General features: G+C 40.5%; 1 protein-coding gene across 1 annotated transcript in view; it reads right to left on the reverse strand.

Moving 5' to 3' along the window:
- Positions 1–24,911, reverse strand: part of TAF2 (TATA-box binding protein associated factor 2) — a 93,912-nt gene that overhangs the window by 25,259 nt on the left and 43,742 nt on the right. The window contains exons 15-22 of the mRNA XM_068984175.1: positions 24,766–24,831; positions 23,199–23,451; positions 21,154–21,294; positions 18,570–18,680; positions 15,608–15,801; positions 14,477–14,616; positions 10,459–10,528; positions 7,279–7,388 (exon numbers count right to left, since the gene is read on the reverse strand). Of these exons, the coding sequence (XP_068840276.1) occupies positions 7,279–7,388; positions 10,459–10,528; positions 14,477–14,616; positions 15,608–15,801; positions 18,570–18,680; positions 21,154–21,294; positions 23,199–23,451; positions 24,766–24,831 (1,085 nt within the window). The remainder of the gene's footprint in view (positions 1–7,278; positions 7,389–10,458; positions 10,529–14,476; positions 14,617–15,607; positions 15,802–18,569; positions 18,681–21,153; positions 21,295–23,198; positions 23,452–24,765; positions 24,832–24,911) is intronic.

A 24,911-nucleotide genomic window follows, 5' to 3' on the forward strand; every position in this document is an offset into this window, starting at 1 on the left:
CCGCCTACTGACGAAGGCCCCAGTGGCAAGCCTTCTACTGTAAAGATGCTTCCTACCTTAGCATCAGGGACCTACACTCTGTCACAAAAACCATAAATGTTCCAAGGAAATACTGAATTTTACAACTGAAAAAATCTAATTCTTTCATTCTCCTATGAAATAAAAATTAGACACCTACCATATTTAAAATCTGAAAGTAATACATTTGAGCACTGGAATTTATTTCCAGGAGTAGCGTTCATGAAGCTACTCCTCATGAACGTTCACGGTGTGCCATCTTCCTAACATGCTATTAAAGAAGAAAGTCAGACAAGGCGAACAGGGAATGAAAGAATGTGGAGCAGTCAACCAAGGAGGCGGAATTAAAAGGAAGATTTAAAGCCAGAAAAAAAAAATACTATTTTTGGAGTATTAGACTTATACTGGGCTTTCCTGGTGGCTCAGATGATAAAGAATCTGCCTGCAATTCAGGAGACCTGGGTTCAATCCCTGGGTTGGGAAGATCTCCTGGAGAAGGGAATGGCAACCCACTCTACTATTCTGGCCTGGAGAATTCCATGGACAGAGGAGCCTGGTGAGCTACAGTCCATGGGGTCCCAAAGAGTCAGAACTGGCCCACATTCATTCATTCTCTGTTCACCTAGTCCAATTTTCTTCTTTAATAGCATGTTAGGAAGATGGCACACCAAGAACCTTCATGAACCCTACTGAACGCTATACTGGAAACAAATTCTAATGCTCAAATTTACTACTTTCAGATTTTAAATATGGTAAGAAACCCTATTTGAAACCACACAATTCTAACCTTGGATTTATTGTAGAAGAAGTGTTTGCTCAATACCTACATATTTGTGCTCTTCAGAAAGCAGCAAACCACAGGGATGGCCACAGGCTGGTAATGGAGATGGGGACACGCGCCGGCCAGAGGAGGACTGCATCCGCAGAAACTCAGCCCAAGGCGGCCGAGAGACCGCCCGGGTTCTCTGATGAGTGTCCCTGTTTTCACCTCCGAAATCAGGGTTGTGGGCTCAGAGGATACCTCACCCCACAGCAAGGGCAGACCAGAGCATGGGAATGCCAGAACTCTCCCCACTTGCCTTTCAGTCCCCCAGTGGGACATTCCAGGTAGACACTGCCACCACACAGCACTGCCAAGATGACATTATCACCTAGGGTTAGATAACGACTATGGTTTCTAGCCAGAATTTAAAATGACCTAGAGAATTTAAAACGGGTGAGAAGAAATACTCTTCTAGACAAGAAAAATAAACCATATAAATAATTTTGGCCAAGAACTAGGGTTTCAGAAGAGACGGCCACAACGTTTTAAAGAAGAGGAACGAAAAGGGAAGACATCGCTACAGCGAATTCAGGACAGTTAATCATGCTAAGTTTTGTGGTTTTCAACAACAAACATTAGAATAAATAAATTGAAATCAAGTAATGATTTTGATGAGATATACTCTAACAGACCCTGGGTCACGAAGATTCCCTAGAGAAGGAAATGGCAACCCACTGCAGTATTCTTGCCCAGAAAATCCCATGGAAAGAGGAGCCTGGCTGGCTACAGTCTGTGAGATGGCAGAAGAGTCGGACATGATTTAGCAACTAAACAGCAACAGTAACAGGTAAGTACCTGTCATATTAACTAGGTGCAAGGAAAACCCACATGGGGGTGTCCTCTCAGCTGTCAGAGGAGTTACAATTTTACAGAGTTCACACTATACATGCTACTCTGTATTAGGCACTTTGCACATCAGGAAACGGCTGTCAGTCTTCCTTGAGACATCCTCAACTTCGCTACCGTGTGGTAAGCTAACAACAGATACACAATACTGCTGGAAGCAGAGAAAGAAGCAAGAGTTCTGAGAAGCATGAGAGAAACCAGAAATGGGAACAGTACAGAGTGAAGGTAAGGATTTTACACTAGAAACCCATTTCCTTCTCTGGAATATCCATACCCGCACACTTTAATGGACTGAAACTGCCCCATGTCTTGGGGGCCCTCGTGACTCTCCTCCTCAATGTTTTTCACACATGGAAAGGTTCCACAGAGGACAAGGGTCGGATTCCTGGACCTTCATCACAGAAGCTGGAGGGACTCAGCCCTCTGAAGAACGGAATGAAGGCTGCCAAAACAGCAAGCCCTCCGTGTCTACCACTCAGGGGCAGAGCAGGAAAAGACGGCCATCTCAGACACTCTATCAGTAAAGAAACCAGAACGGCTTAGGGTGCATTTACAACTGGAATAAGGCTAAACCTCGAGGGTGAGGATTGCCCAGTTATGTCGACTGCAAATAATGAGTCTGGAATCTGCAAATACTGCAGATGACGTCGAAACCAGTCATGCAACTCAGTATGAACTCTTAAAAAGTGTTTTTAAAAGCAGCATTATCTCAGTTTTAAAAAGCAGGTGGGAAATGTATGTTCTGGTGCGTGGGGGCGCCCTGTTTCCTGAGGGTCAGCTAAGGACCATGAGACGGCACGGGGCATGAAGGCTGCCGCGCGTCCCCAGCCCCTCGGGCAGGCGCGCTGTTGCTCTGTGTTTCTGTGTGGGCTTCGGGTTTGGGCTGGTAAAGGCTTCGGCAGGCCTCCAATCTGCATGGAGGAAGCAGCACCACTCTGTTCTTACGGGAGGACCTCTGCCGGGGCCAGCGTCAGGAGCTCCGCCCGCGGCAAAGGTCACGAGGAGGGGGGCCTGGCATGCGCAAAGGCGTGATCAAGCCTCAGGAAACCCCCCGTTCCCGAGCATCTACCCCAAAACCAGAGTCTGTTTTATGCGCTCACCTACACCTCTGACTTTACGAGGGGCTCTCCCCCATAACCATTTCTCTCGGAGAAGGAGTACACGTGCAGCTCCAAGGCAATAAAAACTCCTGGGCGTGACAAGAGTGCTTCAGCTTCCGGACGCCTCTGAAGGTTATCTAGCCCACCTGCATAGGTTCACCACATGTGATTGTTTACAGTCTCCCAACCTGAGAGGCACGAGATGTTTTAGACTTACTAAAGGCAAATTCTTTTGGAGAGTTGGAAATTATTAGTATAGTGGGTTGGTTAGGAATTATATTGGTGAAGGGTTTTTCATTTGTTGTGCCAATAATTGCTGCTAATTCCCTACCCTGGGTGTGACAAGGGTGTCTCAGGTCAAACCTCTCTGCTGACAGACTAGCTTGTGTGACAGGATTATCCATACTCCTGCCACTACGAACATGATTGTTTACTACCTCTCAACCATAAACAGCACAGAGAGTTTTGGAGTATTTGGAGAGTCTTAATTAGCATAGGGCTTTTCTTCTTGTTGAGTCAATGATTGCCGCCAGGCCTCCATATCCTTAGGCACCTGGGAATAAATTAATCAATGTATTTGGAATATAGAAAAGGAAATATAGTAGTTTTTAAGGTTAGCAATACTAGACTTTTTGAGTTAATGGATTTTCTCTTTTGTAATAGATCACTGTGCTTTGTTATAAATCACTGTGTCCTTGCTATGTAAAAATGTAACTTTATCACTATCTTAAGACTAAACAGATCTTAAGGGGAGCATTGGTGAAAGGATTTTCATTTGTTGGGCTGATGTTTGCTGCTAAATCTCCATATTCCCTGCCCTTACAATGAATATAACTAGCACACAGGAGAAATAAGCATTAATCTTTAAGCATATAGGAGAAATAAGTATTAACCTTTAAGATTAATCATGTTAACCTTGGGTTAAATAAATTCCTTTCTTGATTGTAACTCACTACACCCTCACCCTATAGGAATGTAACTTTATTTGGAGGATGGTGCCTGGTTTAAGAAAAAACACCCTTGGAAAAAATGTTTTTGGTTATCAGAAAAAAAGGATCATAAAATCCCTAAGACCTTTTTATGTGAAGCACCTGATTTTGATAAAGGTCAGGACTGCTGACCCCCACGTGACTCTCTATTCATCCCTATGTGTAACAAAAGGTATATAAGCAAACCCAAAAATAAAGAAATCGGGATCAGTTTCCGGAAAGACTGATACCCCCATGTCGTTTCTTTCTTGCTCCCTGTTTCTCTAGCTGAATTCCCATCTGGAGCATGGATGCTATTCCACGCAAACCAAGTTATTCAGCCTCTTTTTCTCCACTAATTTTCCTACTACACTATCCGTTTCTAATCTCTCTATATATCTGTAATTAAATATGTATTTTTCTAAGGACGCCGACGCCGTCCCCACCTTCGAATTCCCTGGATCCACCCAGGCTGGACCCCGGCAGACCTTGACTGTTTCTCCTTCCTCAAACACCTGAGTTATATATATTACAACCTAAGGCTGATAGGATGGAGCTAAAAAATAAGCAGTGCTTCTGTTAAAATTGTAAAACAGAAAAAAATAATGAGAACATTGTATTTCAAAACCATGGAATAAAGTCTTAGAATGGCTGTCACTTTACAGCGGCAGTGAGCGGCAGAGTCAGAAAGATGGACGGGAAGATCGGGACAGAGCTGGCCGCACGGCGTCATGCCCGTGGAGCCTGCCTCTGCGCACTTTCAAGCTTCTGTCATCAGTGCGGGATGACGAGTTTACTGCAAAATGTCCTTGGGCTTCCCTGGCGGCCCAGGGGTCAGGACTCTACGCTTCCACTGCAGGGTCATGGGCTCCATCCCTTGTCGGGGAATCAAGATTTCATAAGCAAGGAAAAGAAAAATGTCCTGAAAACGGTGTCTTGATCAGCTTTAAAAGCAATCACCTCAGAAAATGAAGGAATGATCTTTTCTAAGATCAGATTCGTGATCTGAGGGATTTGTCTTCAGATACTTTCTGATTTGAGCAGAGACCATCTGCCCTGAGCACTGCCTCTCTGGCTCAGGCAGGCAGGCAGGGTGGGTCCCAAAGCTTGACCTGGAATGAGAATATAAGGGCAGCCTGCTACCCGAGGGAAGAATCAAGAATCAAGGCGGGGCGGGGGGTGGGGGTGGCTAGGTACATGAGTATTCCTTGCCATTTAAGTGATTGAGTTGGGAGGGGTAGCTGGCAGATTAAATAAGAGTCTTCAGAATGCTGCAACTGAGTAAAAACCGGGAACTCTCTCAGGCAATCCTCTAATCAGTCTTCCCTGTCTAATGCCCAATGTTCTCCAAAAACATTAAAAAGAAAAAAACAAAAAACCTTCTCAATTATTTGAGCCATTCCCACTGTTCATATTGTTCTGTTCCCATTTATTTATACATCTGAAGAACAAGAGTAAAAAACTGTTTATGCCGATGGCTTCACTGATCTGTTCTGTTTAGATTATTAGCACAGAGAATTCCAAACCAAAGCAGTAACTGTACTTTATTCTGAACACTAGCAATAATAAATACTAGACATCAGTCAGAGCTTGAATTTGTATAACTACAATCTTCCAACGGAGTTCAAACGTTTTAACAGAGATTGTCCCATTAATCTTAAACATACACTTATTCTGCCCATGAAACCTTCCCTAAGAAGTGACATGCGACTTCTTCGTACTCATTATGACTGTCTGTCAAGCTGCACTCCCTCACAATCATGGAATCCTGCATTCTTGGTAAGAATATACTCAACACAGTGCAGTTCATGTCACATGCTGGTGCTGCTGCTAAGCCGCTTCAGTCGTGTCCGACTCTGTGTGACCCCATAGATGGCAGCCCACCAGGCTCCCCTGTCCCTGGGATTCTCCAGGCAAGAACACTGGAGTGGGATGCCATTTCCTTCTCCAATGCGTGAAAGTGAAAGTAAAGTTGCTCAGTCATGTCCGACTCTTTGCAACCCCATGGATTGCAGCCCTCTAGGCTCCTCCGTCCATGGGCTTTTCCAGGCAAGGATACTGGAGTGGGTTGTCATGTCACATTTTAACTGCTGAACGATCCTGTACAAGTTCCTGAATTGTGTGCTCATTTCTTGGATCTAGATGACAGTGATCCTAACACCCTTTTAGGCAACCACAAATAGCATAATACAGAACATCACGTAAACCCCAGCAATCATTCTTCTAGGCACCAGGGAAAGCATGAGAATAACAATTTGGCAATAATGATATAAACTGGGTTATGTGCTATTCTCTAAAGATTTTGAGGACAAGGGCCATTTTATTTTCATTTTTATATTTCAATGAAATATTTACTATGGTGCCTTTACTTGAGGGTATTGTACTATGATTATGAAACTCAGGGACACAAGTCATACAGCCGCTCAACATTTCAATGTTAGTAAATTAATTAATTTTTGAAAAAGAATCAGAACTTGTTATCTAGGTGGGATTCAGTGAAGTAGTCACTAATGAGATAGGCAAGCAAGTTATCTTCCAATGCTTCAGAGAGAAGGTAAAGCGGCGTATTTCTTAGAATGAATGCCCGCTGCTCCCTCACCATCTATCTGTAGCAACTTCTCGCAAAGCCAAACACTTTCAGTCTAGCTTTAGATTGAATTTTAAATCAAAACCAATATTACAATTTCAACATATCGGAGACATAAGGCAAATTTTCTTTACGTATGTATTATAGTTACAATCCTATAGGAGAAGATTACTGATTCAATTAAACAGAAACGTCAAGGAACATGAACAATTTACAAAGCAGAAACTACAGATATAGCGCCCGGATATTAGAGGTGCTCAACATAGTGTCATTAGCATGTTAGCGTAACAACCTTTCCGAGCACTTAGTATGAACTAGTTACTGCATTTTATAAATAATAACTCATTTAATTTTCAGTTTGCAGAAGTACCTCTATTTTAAAATGAGAAATTCATGGGCTTAGACAAGTCACACTGAGAGCAAGTCATTCAGCTGAGGTTTAATCCTCAGCAAACTGGTTTCAGAGCTCATGCCTAGGAGCACTGACCACCTCCTGACTGCACTCAGATAATGTAAATTAAAACCGTGACGATGAGATGCCATGGTCTCCACAGTGCAGAAAGCTAACACTATATACCGCCCTGAAAAGGGTCCGCGAGGAGCTGGTTACCTCTGGGAAAGGCCACTAGGAGGACTAGCGAAAAGAGAAAGAAGACTTATTTTTCAACCCTCTGTAACCTTCTGAGATAAAAATAACAGTAATACTGTGCAAGTGCATGTTGATAGCTCTTTAAACATTTGAGACACTTTCACTAAATTAGTATTTTCGTTTCCTCAACTACCCTGTGGGGCAAGGTGTGTGGCTATGCCCTTAGCAAATGTTATCGCAGCCACCCCTGTGAAGGCAAGTACGGTAAGCGGTCTCCTTAAAAAAAAACAATAAAATGAAAAAACCCCAATAATAAAAAGCTTTTTTAAAAGCCACTGCTCTCTTACCAGAATTCATAAGTTTCCAAAGTTGATCTACCAAAGCTTCACTGCATAAGGGAGAGTCCATGCTCTTGGTAAAGGGTGGGTTTTTAGTCAACATATTTAGAATTTTATGTCTGAAAGATAAAGAAAAATTAAATTTTTGCTAACCGTGAAATAAAAACATTTGAAAACTATCTCAAGTTTCTCCATCTTATTTTATCACCTCTCTTCTTAGACTAACAACTTTCTCAAACATTTAAAAGGAATTCAACAGCTTGAAGTTTTTTTCTACATACAGTTGTCACTACAGAGATAAAATCACTTTTCTTTAACATATGAATTAAGTTAAACATATATATGATTAGAAGGGGCAAATATATAATACATATAATATACATAACAACCACTTGCTTAACACATATTTAATTAACCATATACAAAGCATCATACTAAATGCTATCCATACAGTGGCAAAAGATGACACAGTCTCTGTCTTTTTAAAATTTATGTTCCCATGGGGGAGACAGCAGGTTAAAAAAAACTATAAAATTACCATTTATATACATGGGTAGTATTATATACTTGGGTAAAGGAACAACTGTAGGATTTTATGGACAATTATTACTTGATGAACCTAACCTAGAGCAGGGAATCAAGAAGGTATCCTTATAGAAATGATGTTCAACTTAGCTCTAAAGAATAAAGGGGTAATTACAAGTAATTAGTTTCTTTTCCTCCAAATTTTAAGGTTTCAGCCCCCAAATTCTGCAGAGCTTTATCTAACTCTAGTGATTTATCTAAATCAGTAACCCTAACATATATAATAACATAGAATTTTTAATGTTAAAAGAGAGAAATTTTAAAAATCTGTATTTTTTAAAAGGATTAGTTCTTATTAAAGGCCATTTTACTATTAGGAGTTTAAAAATCAACCAAAAGCCATAAAAATAAAATGCTGTATTTGAGGCAGGAGAGATGAATGTCACTGCTGTTAAGAGAGACAGAAATAGCAGAAATAGAAATGTTTGCCTATCTTTAAGACTAAGAATCCTATCCCATTAACAGCAGAACACAGCAGTTCTATATGATGGTTACTCTGAGTGTAAATAATAGAACAGATTGGAGGTTGTCAGAGGTGGGGGTGGTGGTGACACGTGTGAACGGGGTCAAAGGGTACAAATCCCCACTTATCTTATGAAATAAGTCATGGGGGGATAATGTATAGTATGGTGACTACAGTTAGTAACAACTGTGTTGCATATTTGAAAGATGCTAAGAAAACAGATCTTGAAAGTTCCTATAAGAAAAAATACTTGTAATTATGTATGGTAATAGATGTTAACCAAACTTATGATGGTGATCATTTTTCAAAATATACACATAGAGAATTAATATGCTATGTGCCTGAAACTGTCAATTATGCCTCAACAGAGACAGACAGGAAGGGAGGGAGGAAAGAGAAGGCAACGATGACAGGGAGAAGGACGAAGTTTCTATTCAAAGTATAAAAACCACAAAAAATACAGCGACTGATGTCCCAAGACACCAAATAACACACGTACAATGCCGCTAATGTGGTGACACTCCTATCCTGTAATCAGTCACTGCTATTAAAGCTTTTTAAAGATGTGCTGAACTTTTAAAACTGTAACTATGAGCTAGATGATATGAAGTAAAGCCTAAGAGGTTCCCTATTGGTGATATAAATAAACCATATTGATTATGAAGTAAACATGTCAAATATAATCATGAATATATCTTTAAATAGATTTTCAGTTCACAGTATAAATAAGTGCTCTTATTTCAAAAGCAATCTGACTGTATAGTATCTAATTTAGAAATACAACTTCAAATATTCAATAAAATGGTCTTCAAAACGCAGTTTTGAGATCTCAGAAGTGCCTTAATGTTAGTTCCTGATGTGACTTGAAAACATAAATGAACACATGATGAGCTACGTTTATAATTTCTGTCCCTACTTGCTATCAGCAGCATCTTATAAACTTTCAAATGCACGAGTGCTACCAGAGAACAGACTGGCTTCCTGCCGACTCTCTTTCATGTAAGTCTGTACTTCAGAACGGGTGATTATGAGATTTTTATCCACATCAACCTGATCCTTCATATATGTATCAATCCAAGGACAAATTATTTCAAATACAATTCAGATCACAAATCAAGAACCATGAAATAAAAACAGCAAAACTGTACAAAGAATATTTTTTAATAAGCATTGCTTAAAAGATTGAAATACACAGGTGCCTAAACCAGGACCCTACTACAGCTAACTTGAAAGACCTGCTGCTCAAAGACCTCTCCGTTAGGAGCTGGAGTCGCCCGCGCATGCCTCACATCCAGACGGATTTCAGTAAGGTCAAAAGGCAGAGTGTGCCTGTGTGCCTTTTCAGAAGAAGATACCTGCCAGACGATGTGCAGCCTGGAGCAGGATGCTGCCGCTGGGTCTATGTTCCTGTTTCTAGTTGGAATGGCTAAAATCTAAATTATTTTTCAGCTTTCAAATTTCATTTTATGAAATTGAATTATTACAACAAAAGAACACAAATTTGAGTCTATTAGGTATAAGGAAAGGAAGACAGAAATAGTAAAAAGTTCTAATCCTGCTCAAATACACTATAAATATCCTACTTTGCAAAAGAAAGCAGCAGAAATGAACAAAATGAAAAGAATACAAAAATGAAAATAGTTACTAACTCAGGACTGGAATTTTAATTTCCCTTATTTTCTAAATTTTTAACAATGTTGTATTACATTTTTTTATCTTAAATCCATTTATTAAAAATTAGGATTTTTTTTTTTTAAATTAGGATTTTATTTGAGCAAGAAAAGGAACAAATGGGATACACCAAAACACTGCTCTTATTTACTTTTAAAATAGAGTGTATCAATTGATAAGGAGGTTTTATGATTTTTTTGATACATAAGGGATACCCCATGTGTATTAAAAAGGGTTACATAAGGTTTTCTTTAAATTACAATAGAAATCATGTGTAAAATTCAGGGAATTAACTTACTGTATCTTTTAAAGTATCTTTCCAAAGGCAAACCAAATAGAAAACGACATGAGTACCAGGACAAGGTACTCCCATATTTTCAAAAACTAAGACTTAGCTCCATGCCTAATTTTCTGAAATTACTTACTTCATGATTTATAAAAACAAAATATTATAGCACAAAAAAACTAACCTTACATAGGGTACAGGGTCATTCTGAATCATGTTAAGTAGCCACTGTAATTCTTCATAACTCCTGTCCACTGAAAATAAAAACAGGGAAATGTATTTGTTGTTAATTATAACAAATTAAACAAGTGACAAACAAGGAGTCCACACTTACTATCTAGGACTCTGTCTTAGCCAGATTTCTAATTAGAAATGAAGGATGCAGGCAATTTCTTACACTTTTACTGCAACAGGCTACTTTGCAAATTTTACAAGTATTGTGCTATCTATGCAGTCAAAACATAAAGAACAGGACCAAGAGTGTATTTTCCACTTAGGCTCAAATCAATGGCAAATACAACATAAAACAAAAGTGTAATTTATTAGAGTCCTAAATCAGAGATGAATAACTCTAAGGGGAAACGTGTTTAAACAGAAGTGTTTCTAGGTGCTCAGATAAGATTATAGAGCTTTGCTATTCAATGGTGTCTCAGTTGAATCACACAGTGAACTGCTGCTGCCCAAGTGGTTTCTTTAAGAGCAGCCTTAACTTTTCAGTACAACATAAAAAAACAGCTGTAAAACCAGTACTATAAGTATAATTAACTTTTAACAAAATTCACTAGCTATTTCCATTTACCTTTTCAAAGAGTAGTATATCTATGATTTGAAAACCTTTATTTTCAGAATTTAATTTCTAATATTTTTCCATTCCTCTCCTCTTCTAGTGAACTGGATTTATGGTACACCTTTAAACATCTTTCAATTAAATCATACTTACTAATTTACATTCTTCTGAAATCACAATATTAACATTCTACTTGATTTCAGGTAATGATAATTAATGAAAACTTCCTCTTTATGAGACAGTGAACATTATTTGAATACCTTGGCTGGGAATAATGGTCTATTTAGTGAATCTCAAAATTTCCAGATTTCACAAATTGGTAAAAGTCAAAATAAAACGGAAAACTGACATAGGATTAAATTTTTTTCTTGCTAAGAAATACATAAAAAACATTATCTTTACCAGCATTCTTTGAAAAAAAGGAAATTTTAACCCTAGACACAAAGGAAGAACAAATGACAGCCTTTGTTAAACTTGGGCCAACATATACAAGACACACACTATATTGTTCTTACCTGTTTTAATTTCTCCTGAGAAGCAGTATTCCTATTGAAATTGACACCAAAATGTAAGGATTTGCCTATATTTTCTTCTACTTAATGTGTAAAATTTAAGCAGTCCTCTCTTTACACAGTTAGATAAGAAATTACCATAACTTCTTTATTCCCCACATTTTAGTATAATCTGGAACTTTAGATTTATATATTTCTTATATTTGCATATTATTTTTTAAGAACTATGTTTTGAAATTTGCATTAAATTTTACATGTTAACAAGAATTTAAGCTTAGCTCTTTAGTTTACAGGCACAGATGCCTGGCATTTCACTGGGAATTTCCTATCACACTCTCATCAGTCTTGAGTTATTATTCTGGCTCACCTCCAGATCAGCTGAAAAGCATTTTGGGAAAATCCTTCCAGCACTCCAAGGCACGCAGAACTTGCCCAGCCAGGGGTCAAGCCTGTGCCGTCTGCACTGAGGGCGCGAATGGGGGCCACGGGGCCACTGAAGCAGCCCAGGGACTTTGTTGTTAAAAATGCTACATACAGGATATGGTCTTCCAGGCCTCCAAGGGTACATGAACAACAGTCTAGCAAAGCAGAGAATCCTAGATCATAATTTTCCCTAGACATTATGTTGGCCTGTGCTGTCTTTTGAATTCTTTATACTCTGAAGAATTTATAGGCTCCATTATTCTTTTCCCTTGTACAATAAACGTGTTCTGACGCTTCTAGGAATAGTTTGAAGTTTACAGACTTTTCCTTAATCTTAAAATTTTAAATTTCATCAGATTCTAGCTTAGGTCAGTCTCATTTACACTCTTTCAAAGTATCCTATTATTTCTTGGATAACAGGATATAATGTATCCTATTATTTTCTTCCACCTATTATTCTTCATGACAATTAAAAAAAAATTTTTTATCTCCTTAACGTACTTTCCACTCTGTATTTTTGACAATGTTCTGAATATGTAATATTCCCTTATTCACTTTTTTCCTTCTTTTTTTTTCCAGCTTCACAAAGCCTTGTTTACCCCCCTCCTGAAGTCCCCATGTAACACCTATTCCCCCTCAGTATTTATTTACTGGCTGTGCTGGGTGCCCGCTGTGGCATGTGAGATCCAGCTTCCTGAGCAGGGATGGAAGCCAGGCCCCTGAACCAGGAGCACGGGGTCTCAGCCTCTGGACCGTGGGGGAAGTCCCCGACTTGCCGGGAGCCAGCACGAGGAGTCCGGCCCGTGGCAAAGGTCATGAGGTTAAGGGGCCCGACAGGCAAAGGCGAGTCGGGCCTTAAGGGAGCCTCGCTGGATCTGCTCGAGCATCTGCCCCCAAACCAGAGTCTGCCTGCTTTACTGTGTTATGCCTTCCACCAGCTCCTCTGACATTAACAGGGGGCTGTCCCCCCACCACCTTTTTCTGGAAAAAGTTAATTTAGAGCTTTTATATAATAAGTCTACTGGGCATAAAAAGAGTGTTTCAATCCAAAAACCCCTCTGATGGCTTTCTAGCCTGCCAGCCGGACTCTTACAGCTGTGCATGTGATTGTTTGCGGCCTCCTGACCGCAAGACGCACAGGAAGCTTAAAACATCCTAGGAATGTAGGGGCTTCCGAGGAGTCAAAATCATTAGAATAGGACTGATTAAGGGTTTCATTTGTTGAGCCAATACTTGCTGCCAAGTTTCATATCTTTTATTTGTAGATATAGTTGGTATATAGAAAAACAGGCAGTAGCCCTGACATTAGCAACACTAGATCTTTGAGTTAAGTACTTTCTTTGTTATAACCCGCTGCACCTTTGTTCTACAGGGATGTAACTTTTTATTTAGTGCTTTGAGGGTGATGCAGATTAAAGAAAAAACACTTCAAGGGAAAATGAGTTTTCTGGTTGATAGACATTTATCTAGGAAAAGAGCCATAAAAATGTTAACAGGCCCCCTGGCCAGAAGATGATGTAAAACTACCTAAGACCTTTTGTATACGGGAAGGTATGCAAAAAGAAAGCCTGGTCTCACTAAGGGTCAGGACTGCTGCCCCTGCATAACTGCATATTCCATTATTTCTTTATGCACAACTTGGGGTATATAATATATAAGCTGCTTTTGAAAATAAAGCTGGGGGTCTGGCACCGATGCTTGGCTCCCCCATGTCGTTCTTTTCTCCCTTTTCTGGCTGAATTCCCATCTGGAGGGTGGAGGCTCACCGTGTCTACTTATTTGTCCTGGCTTCTAAGACCCACGCGAGAGGGAGCCCAAAGCAGGGCACCCTCCACTATTCAAGCGGGTGCCGGTGGCCTGCGTAGGTGGTGCAAACTCCTTGTCTTGGAGTTTTATCGGTTTTCCACGTAAACCAAGTTATTCAGCCTCTTTTCTCCACTTATTTTCCTACTACACTATTTCCTTCTAATCTCCCTCCATATCTTTAATTAAGCAATTAATTCCTCAGAGGCTGACGCCGTCCCCGCTTTGAATTACCCTGGATCCACTGAGGCTGGACCCCGGCACTGACTGTTAGCTTTTCTTCGACTTTTGCAGAGAAAACTTCTGACACGTACAAAATGTTTTCTTGAATCCTTATATAATTAGAAACTTCTTCCAAGATATCTTGAAATAACATGTTGATTAAGGCTACAGAATGATGCACAGACTTTTCAGAAAGACCAAAGGTATCTATTTTATTCTATCTATTTTATGCCATCCAGCCATCTCATCCTCTGTCGATTTAATATCTATTTTATTCTTTTCTCCCATTTACAAGTTCTTATATGAATTCTATATTTACCAAAAATTCTAAATCAGTGAGTTAATTAAAAATCAAGGTATCTGTATGCACATACTATGAAAATCTTAATGACCAAACAGTAAATGGTAAACCATTCTTCCTCAAATGATATAAGCATACATTTCTGAAGCATTACCTTTAGTGTAATCAACCACCGCTTCCAGAGCTGCTATTCTGATGTCCACAAAGTGGCCATACTCTGCGTAAGATCTGAAGAGGGACGGGTCGCTGGGCACATGCCCGTTCTTCTGAAGCACTCGTATGGCTCTCAGACAGCTGGGAGAATAGCGTTTATAGTTAAACACTTTTGTTACAATACTTTGAATTAAACTTATTTCCTAGGAATTTAAAATAATCTGTAACAATAAACTGAAAAACTGATGTAATCTGAATCCTCTTTTTAATTTCTGAACACTCGGCTTTTATAATCACCCTAAAAAACTCTACCTTGTAGCTCAGTTGGTAAAGAATCCGCCTGCAATGCAGGAGGCCCGGGTTCAAGCCCTGGGTTGGGAAGATCCCCTGGAGAAGGAAATGGCAACCCACTCCAGTATCCTTGCCTGGAAAATCTCATGGTCAGAGGAGCCTGGTGGGCTGCAGTCCATGGGGTCGCAAAGAGTCGGGCACGACTGAGCAACTAACACTTACTTACTAACACTTAAAAAAGTATTAAGGCACATTTCAAAACTTTGGAAATCCAATTTCAGATATCATTATAACAGGAACACACTACAGCAAAATGTATTTAGCATGAAATATAACAAAGTACTCTTTCTAAAAGTTTTAGTGATACAAATATAGTTTATTCACTAACATATATGGAAAGCTAAGACTATTCATATTGCTGAATCAGTAAATCAACAATTTTTTTTAGCAAACTCCTAATGAAATAGATAAAACCTGTTGATAGTCATGCTACAAAAAATTTGAGAAGCAAAAAATCTTAAAAGAAGCCTAACAATAGAGGGATGTTTAAACTATATCCAATGGTATAAAAGCTTATGCAGATATCAAATACAATGCTTATGAGTAATTTCTGATGACATGAGGAAACATTCATGACGTAAGTAAAATATAAAAATTATATAAATGTCAAAAATTAAAAATTGATATAGTTATCACAGGAAAAAATTTAGAAGACCTTCTCCAAAAGAGTAATAATTTACCCATGGATGGTAGACTCATATAAGATTTTTTTAATGAAAATAAATTTCTTTAATTATAAAAGCAAGTAACTTCAAGAAGCAAATATGAAGAATCATTATACCTGACGGTGATGGTGTGCCTGTAACTTGGAAGAAGTTTTTCCATGTTCAAAAACCTAGTGATTTCTTCAAGAATGAGTCGCACGTCCGGATTTAAGTTATCCAAAGTTCGGACTTCATTATTCACGCTGACTGCAGGCGTAACAGAGTTGGCAAGGGCATCAATCATTTCTGCGCGATAATAGTTATCTGAAAACTAAACCGAGGAACAGTTACCAGACAATGATAAACTTACACTGCTCTTCAAAAGTGAATGGAATAAAACGTAGTAACTTTAAAAACACAATTTATCTGCAAAGACAAGCAAGTTTTCAGGTAAGTATTCAACACTGTCCTTTGGCATAGAGTCACACATCGGAAAAAAGAATGAAAGAGACTTACTTAATAGTAACATACTAGCTACTAGGACATGGAACAACAGACTGGTTCCAAACAGGAAAAGGAGTGCGTCAAGGCTGTGTACTGTCACCCTGCTTATTTAACTTCTATGCAGAGTCCATCATGAGAAACGCTGGACTGGAAGAAACACAAGCTGGAATCAAGACTGCCGGGAGAAATATCAATAACCTCAGATATGCAGATGACACCACCCTTATGGCAGAAACTGAAGAGGAACTCAAAAGCCTGTTGATGAAAGTGAAAGAGGAGAGTGAAAAAGTTGGCTTAAAGGTCAACATGCAGAAAACTAGGATCATGGCATCTGGTCCCATCACTTCATGGGAAATAGATGGGGAAACAGTGGAAACAGTGTCAGCCTTTATTTTTTTGGGCTCCAAAATCACTGCAGATGGTGACTGCAGCCATGAAATTAAAAGACGCTTCTCCTTGGAAGAAAAGTTATGACCAATCTAGATAGCATATTCAAAAGCAGATACATTACTTTGCCGACAAAGGTCCATCTAATCAAGGCTATGGTTTTTCCAGTGGTCATGCATGGATGTGAGAGTTGGACCATCAAGAAAGCTGAGGGCCGAAGACTTGATGCTCTTGAACTGTGGTGTTGGAGAAGACTCTTGAGAGTCTCTTGGACTGCAAGGAGATCCAACCAGTCCAGACTAAAGGAGATTAGTCCTGGGTGTTCACTGGAAGGACTGATGTTGAAGCTGAAACTCCAATATTATGGCCACCTCATGCGAAGAGCTGACTCACTGGAAAAGACCCTGATGCTGGGAAAGATTGAGGGCAGGAGGAGAAGGGGACGACAGGGGATGAGATGGCTTGATGGCATCACCGACTCCATGGACATGGGTTTGGGTGGACTCCAGGAGCTGCTGATGGACAGGGAGGCCTGGTGTGCTGCGGTTTCATGGGGTCGCAAAGAGTCGGACATGACTGAGCGACTGAAGAACTGAACTGAAGATACTAGCTTAGTTGACGAATGTTGACTACATGTAAGGCACTCTCGTAGTAATCTAGCCAGATACGTCTAAAAAGAAGACTGCAGTTCACAAATTCTGCTGGTAATACAGAGTTCTGAATCAGCTATTTCTGTGTTCCACTCTCATCTAAGACATCTAACCAAGGGTCACCAGATATCTGCAGAAAGCATCAACATAAAGAGAGACCAGAACAAAGGGGGGAAAGCAGCTTGGAGGAAATAAGAGTACGCAAAGAAAAGAAAACCAGTAGAGGGAAAAAAATTCAAAAGTTATCATTAACACAGTCTGAGAAATAACCAATGATATGACTTCCAACAGCATAATACATGTTTAAGAGAAAGAAAGATGCAGGGAATGAGAATCAAAATTAAATTGGAACATAAAATGGAAAAATAAAAAACTCAAAATTTTGAGCAAAAAAGTTAAAAATAGGGAAGAAAGCACAAGGGAGCTGGAGGGCTGGTGTAGAAGACAACAGGAGTTGTAGCAAAAGAAGCAGAGAAAATGGAGGAATCTATCCCCCAAAATGAACAAAAATTTCTAAATCCATATCCCAGGCAATTCCCAGAAGACTAATTTAACTGAAAGCAATTCAGGTTGGCTTGATTTAAACTCAGCAAATCAGATGTACTGGCCTAGAAATTTGAACATGGAGCAAGCAAATTAATTCTATCAGCAGGGTCATTCGTATTCAGAGATTACTTAAATAATGTTTGTAAGTTTTCTGCAAGAATATTTATAGCTCCATTGTTACTGTGGATAACTACTTTCTCTCCAGAAATCTGTGTATACATTCCTCCACTCTGGCAGTAACAGACCTAGCTGTGGACTTGCTGGATTTCCCCATTAGGGTGAAACCTTGAGGGCCCAGAATCAGACTGTCATATACACAGCGGTTCTTCTGCAGTTCTTCTGTTTGGTTTTGGCCGCCCTGTGCAGCATGTCGGTTCTTAGTCCCCAGCCAGGTACTGAGCCTGCACCCCTGTAGTGGGACCGTGGAGTCGTGACCACCGGACCTCCAGGGAAGTCCCAGATATCTGCCTACTTTAAAGGAAATGCGAGATGGCAACTACCATGCCTTCCCTTTCTATTTAACACGGTATACTGCCTGGCATAGCATATATTCTCAAAAACACTTGCCGATTGTTAGAATGATAATGAGTAAGGTGAAATAACTTTTGAAGCATGGCATTCAATAGCTATTTAGTAAACTGTGAATAAAACACACATTATAGTTAAAAAAAGAGTCAAATTCATCAATGAACAAGTGATCCAAGAGGAACTGTTTCCTGACAGAAGAAAAAAGGAGTAAGAATGAAGCTGGGCTGTCAGGTTCACCAGGACAGAGGTCAGCTGAGCTCCCGGAATCCGACGCGCTGCTCTCCACACTGTAACAGGCATGAGGAGCATTTAAAAATCAACTAATCTTGGTTTCCAGATATCTGGTTATTATAATAAATCATATTTGTATGTTTCTATCTCTAGAAATTTCAAGTCCCATGGACACAACAATGATTTCACAGTCTAAATATTTCTCTGAAAACAAAATATCACTGGCTAGTTTTATTATATTAAAGTTACATACCTTATTTTTTCTGTTGTCATTGTACTTGATTAAGTCTAAAATAAACGTTAAGACTTCTTTGGGACAAAGGTTGTGAACATCTCTCAATAAGGCCATTGCAACTGGCATAGTCTACAAAAAAAAAATTGTTTTCAGTTTTATCACTATAATTCAATGCAGTGCACGCTGAAAAAGGGTTGCCCTGGGGCTGACACAGTATCTGGGGGGAGTTCAGGCGCCCAGCCCCCCGGCTCCTACCCCTCCCACAGGAACAGGCCTCAAAGGCTCTAGCAGAAGAGCTAAGCAGGAACCCCAGGGGGGAGCTGCAGAGCTGGAGGCACTGGGCAGCCCACCTGCTGGAAGAGGGACACGTCATGCACACCCAGCTCTGTGATTCACAGAGGAAAAGGGATGTATGGGCTCCAGCATGAGACAGACCCTATCGAGCCTGTATTCCACTGCCGTCTACGGCGGGTCATCCCCGCAAGCTGCTCACTGAGCACCGCTGTCAGGGCTAACCGACACACTGGCTAGAGGCACAGGGCGCCCAGGAGAATTCAGCTACTGGTCTCAAGACACAGACTCTCCAGTACCATCTTTCTCAGCCTAAGGAAAAATGGTAGATTACCTGAAATCGAACTTCCCCCTTTTCAAATTTTCACAGACAGCTTTTCTAAGGAGGTGGAAACCTGACCCACGGAGGTAACCTCTACCAGAACAACATCAGAGCAAAGCTATTCCAACTCAAGATAGAACCACAGACAATGGGCATCACAGTCCCCGGTACAGAGCCTGGGACCGCTCTGTCTTCTGATTAAAGTAGCCGTACCCTCTAAACTGGCGGACGAGAGCAGCGTGGCTCCTTGCTAGGCTGAAGGAGCAGAAGCACCAGGATGCTCAGTGCTGCAACAGGCGTCACCAACGCCAGAAGGGCTGAGGGGAAGATGCTGCTTCACAGAAACAGGGCTTACATCTAAGCACGAACCTTCATTCTTTTTTCTGGCACTGCAAGTATTATGTGAAAGGTGAACTGGTCTGAAAGCACTGGCTTCTCCAATTTTTCTGACTGCAAACCACACTAAGAAATATGTTTACATCCCAACTGAACACACACACACACACACACACACAGTCACATACACAAACTAAAAAATAAAACCAAAACAGCTTATACCTACCCTTATTACACATGCTGCACTCTGATACTGCCTATTGCTTTATTTAAAGACAAAAACAAAAAAGCTTACCAATAGATTTCACGACTGCCTGACTAATGGGTCTCAACTCTCACTCTGCACACTGGCCCAAGGCCCATGGAAGAACAAGGGCACAGCGAAGGGGATGTGCTTGGCAGGCTCGGAAGTTAACTTGCTTCCAGGCCACACGTTAGTGGAGCGGCAGTACACAGAGAGCTGAGCAACACGTTCGAGGACTATAAGAGGCTCAGCTGTTAAAAATAACAGAACGCCTCAGACTCCCTTAATCACATCAACACTGGCTTTCTTCAAGCCCAGGTCTCCTGCGTCTGCTCTGCTGAGGACGCCCACTACAGCTGCGCCATGCCTGCCACTCTCGACGTGAGTCTCAGCGTGCTGGGCAACCCTCCCACATTCCCCTCCTTCACACACACACCGCACCCTGCTTCACACCCCCTCAACACCTACCACTTCACTTAATCTGGTTTCTACCTGCCTCAGGAAATGGAACGTTTCCATCTTTTCAAACATTAGCCTTTCCGCAACGTTCTGCCCACTCCTACCACCACCAGGACCTGCCGTCTTGTCTTCTCCATGTTTACTTGCTTCCAGGTGAACAGCTCTCTCCTCCACTGGCTCTCTTCTCTGTGCCAAACAGGCCTCAAGCTTTTCTCTTTCTACACAAAACCGGAAATGCCCTTTCTCAGCCTTGCTTCATCCTTAATGTGTCTCCTTTTCTCATGCTCTTCAGCTTTACTCCTAGTTCAATCCAGTTAATCTAATCTCTGCGTTCCGTATTATTAAGTCACTCAAAATATTCTACGAGTGATTTCCAAGTTGCCCAAACACTGACCACCCTGCCAATCCCACACTGCTTCCTAAACCCGTGACGTCACCACACCACCACTTGTTAAATTGCCATTTATAAACAACTTACTATGTGACGAAAATATAGTGTGAAACTCTTCACATGCTTGATATTATTTAATTCTAAAAAAGATAAACTTTACAATTGACTAAACCAAGGCTTAGAGTTAAAAGACTTGTCCTCTTGCAAACTGCTAGTAAGCAGCAGAGCCGGGGCTAGCCTGGAGCCGCGTGCCGCACGGTCTCAGGCCCAGAAGCATCAGAGGGACTCGCGTGCGCGTCCATCCCCCAGGGACCCAACCAAAGAGTCACACTATCCATTTCTATTGACTTCAGTATTAACGTGGACAGTGAGTCACTTGCACACAGTTCATAAAACCAAAGAATAATCAAAACTTTGGAAAGTATTTCAGAAGCAAAAAGAGAAAAAAGACAAAATATTTGTAAGAAAGTAAATAATATTTGAAGAGTCCCCAAGGTAAATGAATATATACTGACATTGGCATAAAATAATTATAAGGAAACTAGAAGGGAAACTGTACCTTCTGTAGAAAGTAACTTTGAAAGCTCATAAAGTTGTTTGTTTTCACAATGTTTGGACAAGTTTTACAACAAAACATCCTAGTAAAGAGTGACTTCATAGCTGGTGGTCCTGTCCATGTGCTCACCATTGAATTTGCAATCTGCAAATAATTAGAAAATAGAATAATTTCCGTCACCACAGCAAATGTATTTTAAAATAAATAAAACAGCTTTTTGAAAGTTATCAATATATTGGATTCATTTCCAAGGATTTCAATTCTTAAAACTTTAATATATTTCAGCGTTTCACTATCATTTACAAGAAAATATATAAACTCCCCCCTCCTAAAATTCTATGTATGCATAGTAACTATTTTCTACTAGTTAATCTCTAAATTGGAGCATTCTTTTTATGTTTTAAGAAATCTTATTTGCAAAGACGTCTAAGTTTATCCATGCAGGCAGATGAGCTCTAATATTTTAACTTTATCAGGTAGAAACGTCACCATGGACTTTAAATGAGGCATTTAAACTCTACGCTAATTGAAAAATAAGGCAAATAGAGTCCTACCGCTTAAGTCTGTAAGAACACATTGCAAAGAAAATACACCTTGTTGTTGATACTTTGAAAGTGAAAGTTGCTCAGCTGTGTCCAACTCTTTGTGACCCCATGGACTGCAGCCCGCCAGGCTCCTCTGTCCATGGAATTCTCCAGGCCAGAATACTGGAGTGGGGAGCCTTATCCTTCTCCAGGGGATCATCCCAACCTAGGGACTGAACCTAGGTCTCCCGCATTACAGGCGGATTCTTTACCATCTGAGCCACCAAGAAAGCTAATTTAAGTGTGTATAAAAACCATTGCTGAAAAGAATGAAATTATAATTAACTTTAACAGAGGCAATAATTTTACGGATTTGCTAAGGATTTACGGAGAAGGCAATGGCACCCCACTCCAGTACTCTTGCCTGGAAAATCCCATGGATGGAGGAGCCTGGTAGGCTGCAGTCCATGGGGTCGCGAAGAGTCGGACATGACTGAGCGACTTCATTTTCCCTTTTCACTTTCATGCATTGGAGAAGGAAATGGCAACCCACTCCGGTGTTCTTGCCTGGAGAATCCCAGGGACGGGGAGCCTGGTGGGGTGCCATCTATGGGTTCACACAGAGTCGGACACGACTGAAGCAGCTTAGCAGCAGCAGCTAAGGATTTAGCCTGCGAGAATCACAACAACTTTACAGAAGCAATAAAATTACACCCTCAGCAGGCGATTATCCAAGAAAAGCACATTTTCCCTTACATTCTGAGTAGATAAAGCAGTCTCACTGCTAAAGGTGAAACAAATATAAATCATTATAATCTGCTGAAATACTGGACAAGTGGATACAGCAGTGAGGAAAGCAAGACAGTAAATACATGGGAATGAACTTATCATCAAGATGTTTTTAAAGACCTGGAACCCAGTATTTTTGGTCAAATATCTGTTAGCGCTTTTTGATTTTCATTTGTTCTATCGTCAAATGTTTCTTTTCTCTTTTTTTGGTATCTAAAGAAAAATATTTACTTTTCTTAATAAATTAACTTTTGTACAATGTTAAATGATAGACTCTATCATTTTAAATTCTATATCCCTATATTGAATACTAAGCCCTAACCAATAAGAAATCACCACCACAGTGGGATAAATTAATGAATGAATGAACTCCATGTACCATAAGGTAAAACATCCCTCACACCAAGGAACTGCTTACAGTCTCTACTTTAACAACGTGCGTGGCAATTCAGTAAAATGGGAAAAATTCTCTTTGGTTTTAAAACCTGACTTTCAGTTTGACAGGCACAAGACTTGAGGGCACGACTTATTTTCAGGTCAGAACATGCTCTTTCAAATCAGCCTTGTTAAAAGTATGTGGCAAAGGAGACCAGTCACAGCCAGTGAGACGGAAGGCTGCGGGGCAGTCCAGTCACAGCCAGTGAGACGGAAGGCTGCGGGGCAGTCTGGCTGCTCTCCAGGCTGTTTCTCAGCGCGCGGGCCGCCTCGCCCCCTCTCCCCTGCGCGAGGCCTCACCTTTGCGAGGCAGAAGCAGGCGGCCATGCGCACGCGGTAGAAGCACTGCTCCTGCTCCAGGACGTCGGTGAGCGCGAGCCGGGACGCAGGGGTGGGGAAGCGCTCCAGGGCCGCGATGGCCTCCTGCTGCGCCACCACGTCCCGCTCGTAGCGGAGCTGGTACTGCCACATGAAGTCTGCCTGCTCCGAGTCCGCCCGCCGCAGCACCGCCATGTCGGGGTCTATCCGGATCCACAGCAGCGGGGAGTCGGCGCTGGAAGCAGAGAGCAGGCGCGTTTCCCTCTTTCCCACTTCACATGTTTACAAAGCAAACACACAGCACTTATTCACCAGACTTCCTTCTCCATGCAGTATTCAAAGGTGCCTGGGGTTTTACTATATTTGCTGTTTTTAAAAAATAAATCACACCGACAACTTTCCCATTATATTTAGTATGTCTAACCTATATTAATCTTGCTGAAACAGAAAAATCCACCTGAAAATAATAATTTGGGGACTTTTATTAGTGATTATACAGTGTGCAAAGGGAAAATGGGACCAAATTTCTTCCTTTCCTAAAGCTTAACACTTACTTGACAGTGGTTACAAGTGCCACTCTTTACTAGAAAGCAATCTGTGACTAAAGTTACTTCTTATTAACTTACTAAGTTAACCTGTTCCACTGGCTTTCAATATTTTTAAAGAATGCTAGTCTCATGATGATTATCAAATAGAAAGTCCTGAAATCATAGTTCAGAGGCACAGCACAAATTTATCCTCAGGTAGTTCTCAAAGTCTCAAACACAGTTTTTAAAAATCTAGTCTCTTTTAACAAAAGAAGAGTACTTGAAATATCAATACAATTCAACAAATACTACTGGGTACTTAATATAGGTGAGATACTTGAAATGAAAAGATTATATAAGCTGTGTAATAAATAGCAGTGATATCTGATACCCAAGTTAGTAAACAGTTACAGATATTTTCTATTTTTATAAAGTATTAGTATTTTTATAAAATACACAGGCATCAAAAATGCACACAGGCACAATATGCAGAGGCAAAACACAGTCTGAGCTGCATTATGTTTAAAGATAAAATCTGTCAATCAGTAAATATCACCACAAAAAACTCAGAATGATATTTAAGTTGCTTTTTGCAAACATAGGCAGCCTCAAAGTGCCCTGAGGCTCTGTCCAAAGACAAAGAAAACTAGTATCTGAGAGTTCACTGGAAATGCAAGCTGTCAGGACTCACAAGTGAAATGCTGGATCAGAAACTAAACTCTTAAGGAGATCCCCAAGCACTGTGCATGCACTTCAGCTTGAGAAGCACCGCTCCGGAGACCATCCGGGAAGCAGGAAAGCTAGTTCAAGGCTGTTTCCTCTGACTTTGATCGGGGCCAGGCTACTTTTCTCTCTTTGATTAGTTATAATTTTATGTTCGATCTGTTATCAACGTAAAGTTTCTTTTGCCTTTTGAAAGTTTTAAAAGCACTAACTTCAGGACATTCACATTTAGATGTAAGCTACACGACAAATGAGGATGCAGAAAATACTGCATCTTTCAATTTAAGTAACTAACTTACTCCATTGCAGAAAGATCCATGTCAACTTCTTCACCATTCATCAGTGGAATTTTTTTCTTCTTGTTCCTACATTTAACAAAAAGTAAATTAGAAAATTCTGACATTTCCAATTTTGACAAGAGATAAAGAGCAGCTGAAGTTCAAAT

The sequence above is a fragment of the Capricornis sumatraensis genome, chromosome 11 (assembly GCF_032405125.1).
Source record: "Capricornis sumatraensis isolate serow.1 chromosome 11, serow.2, whole genome shotgun sequence".
NCBI classification, from domain to species: domain Eukaryota; kingdom Metazoa; phylum Chordata; class Mammalia; order Artiodactyla; family Bovidae; genus Capricornis; species Capricornis sumatraensis.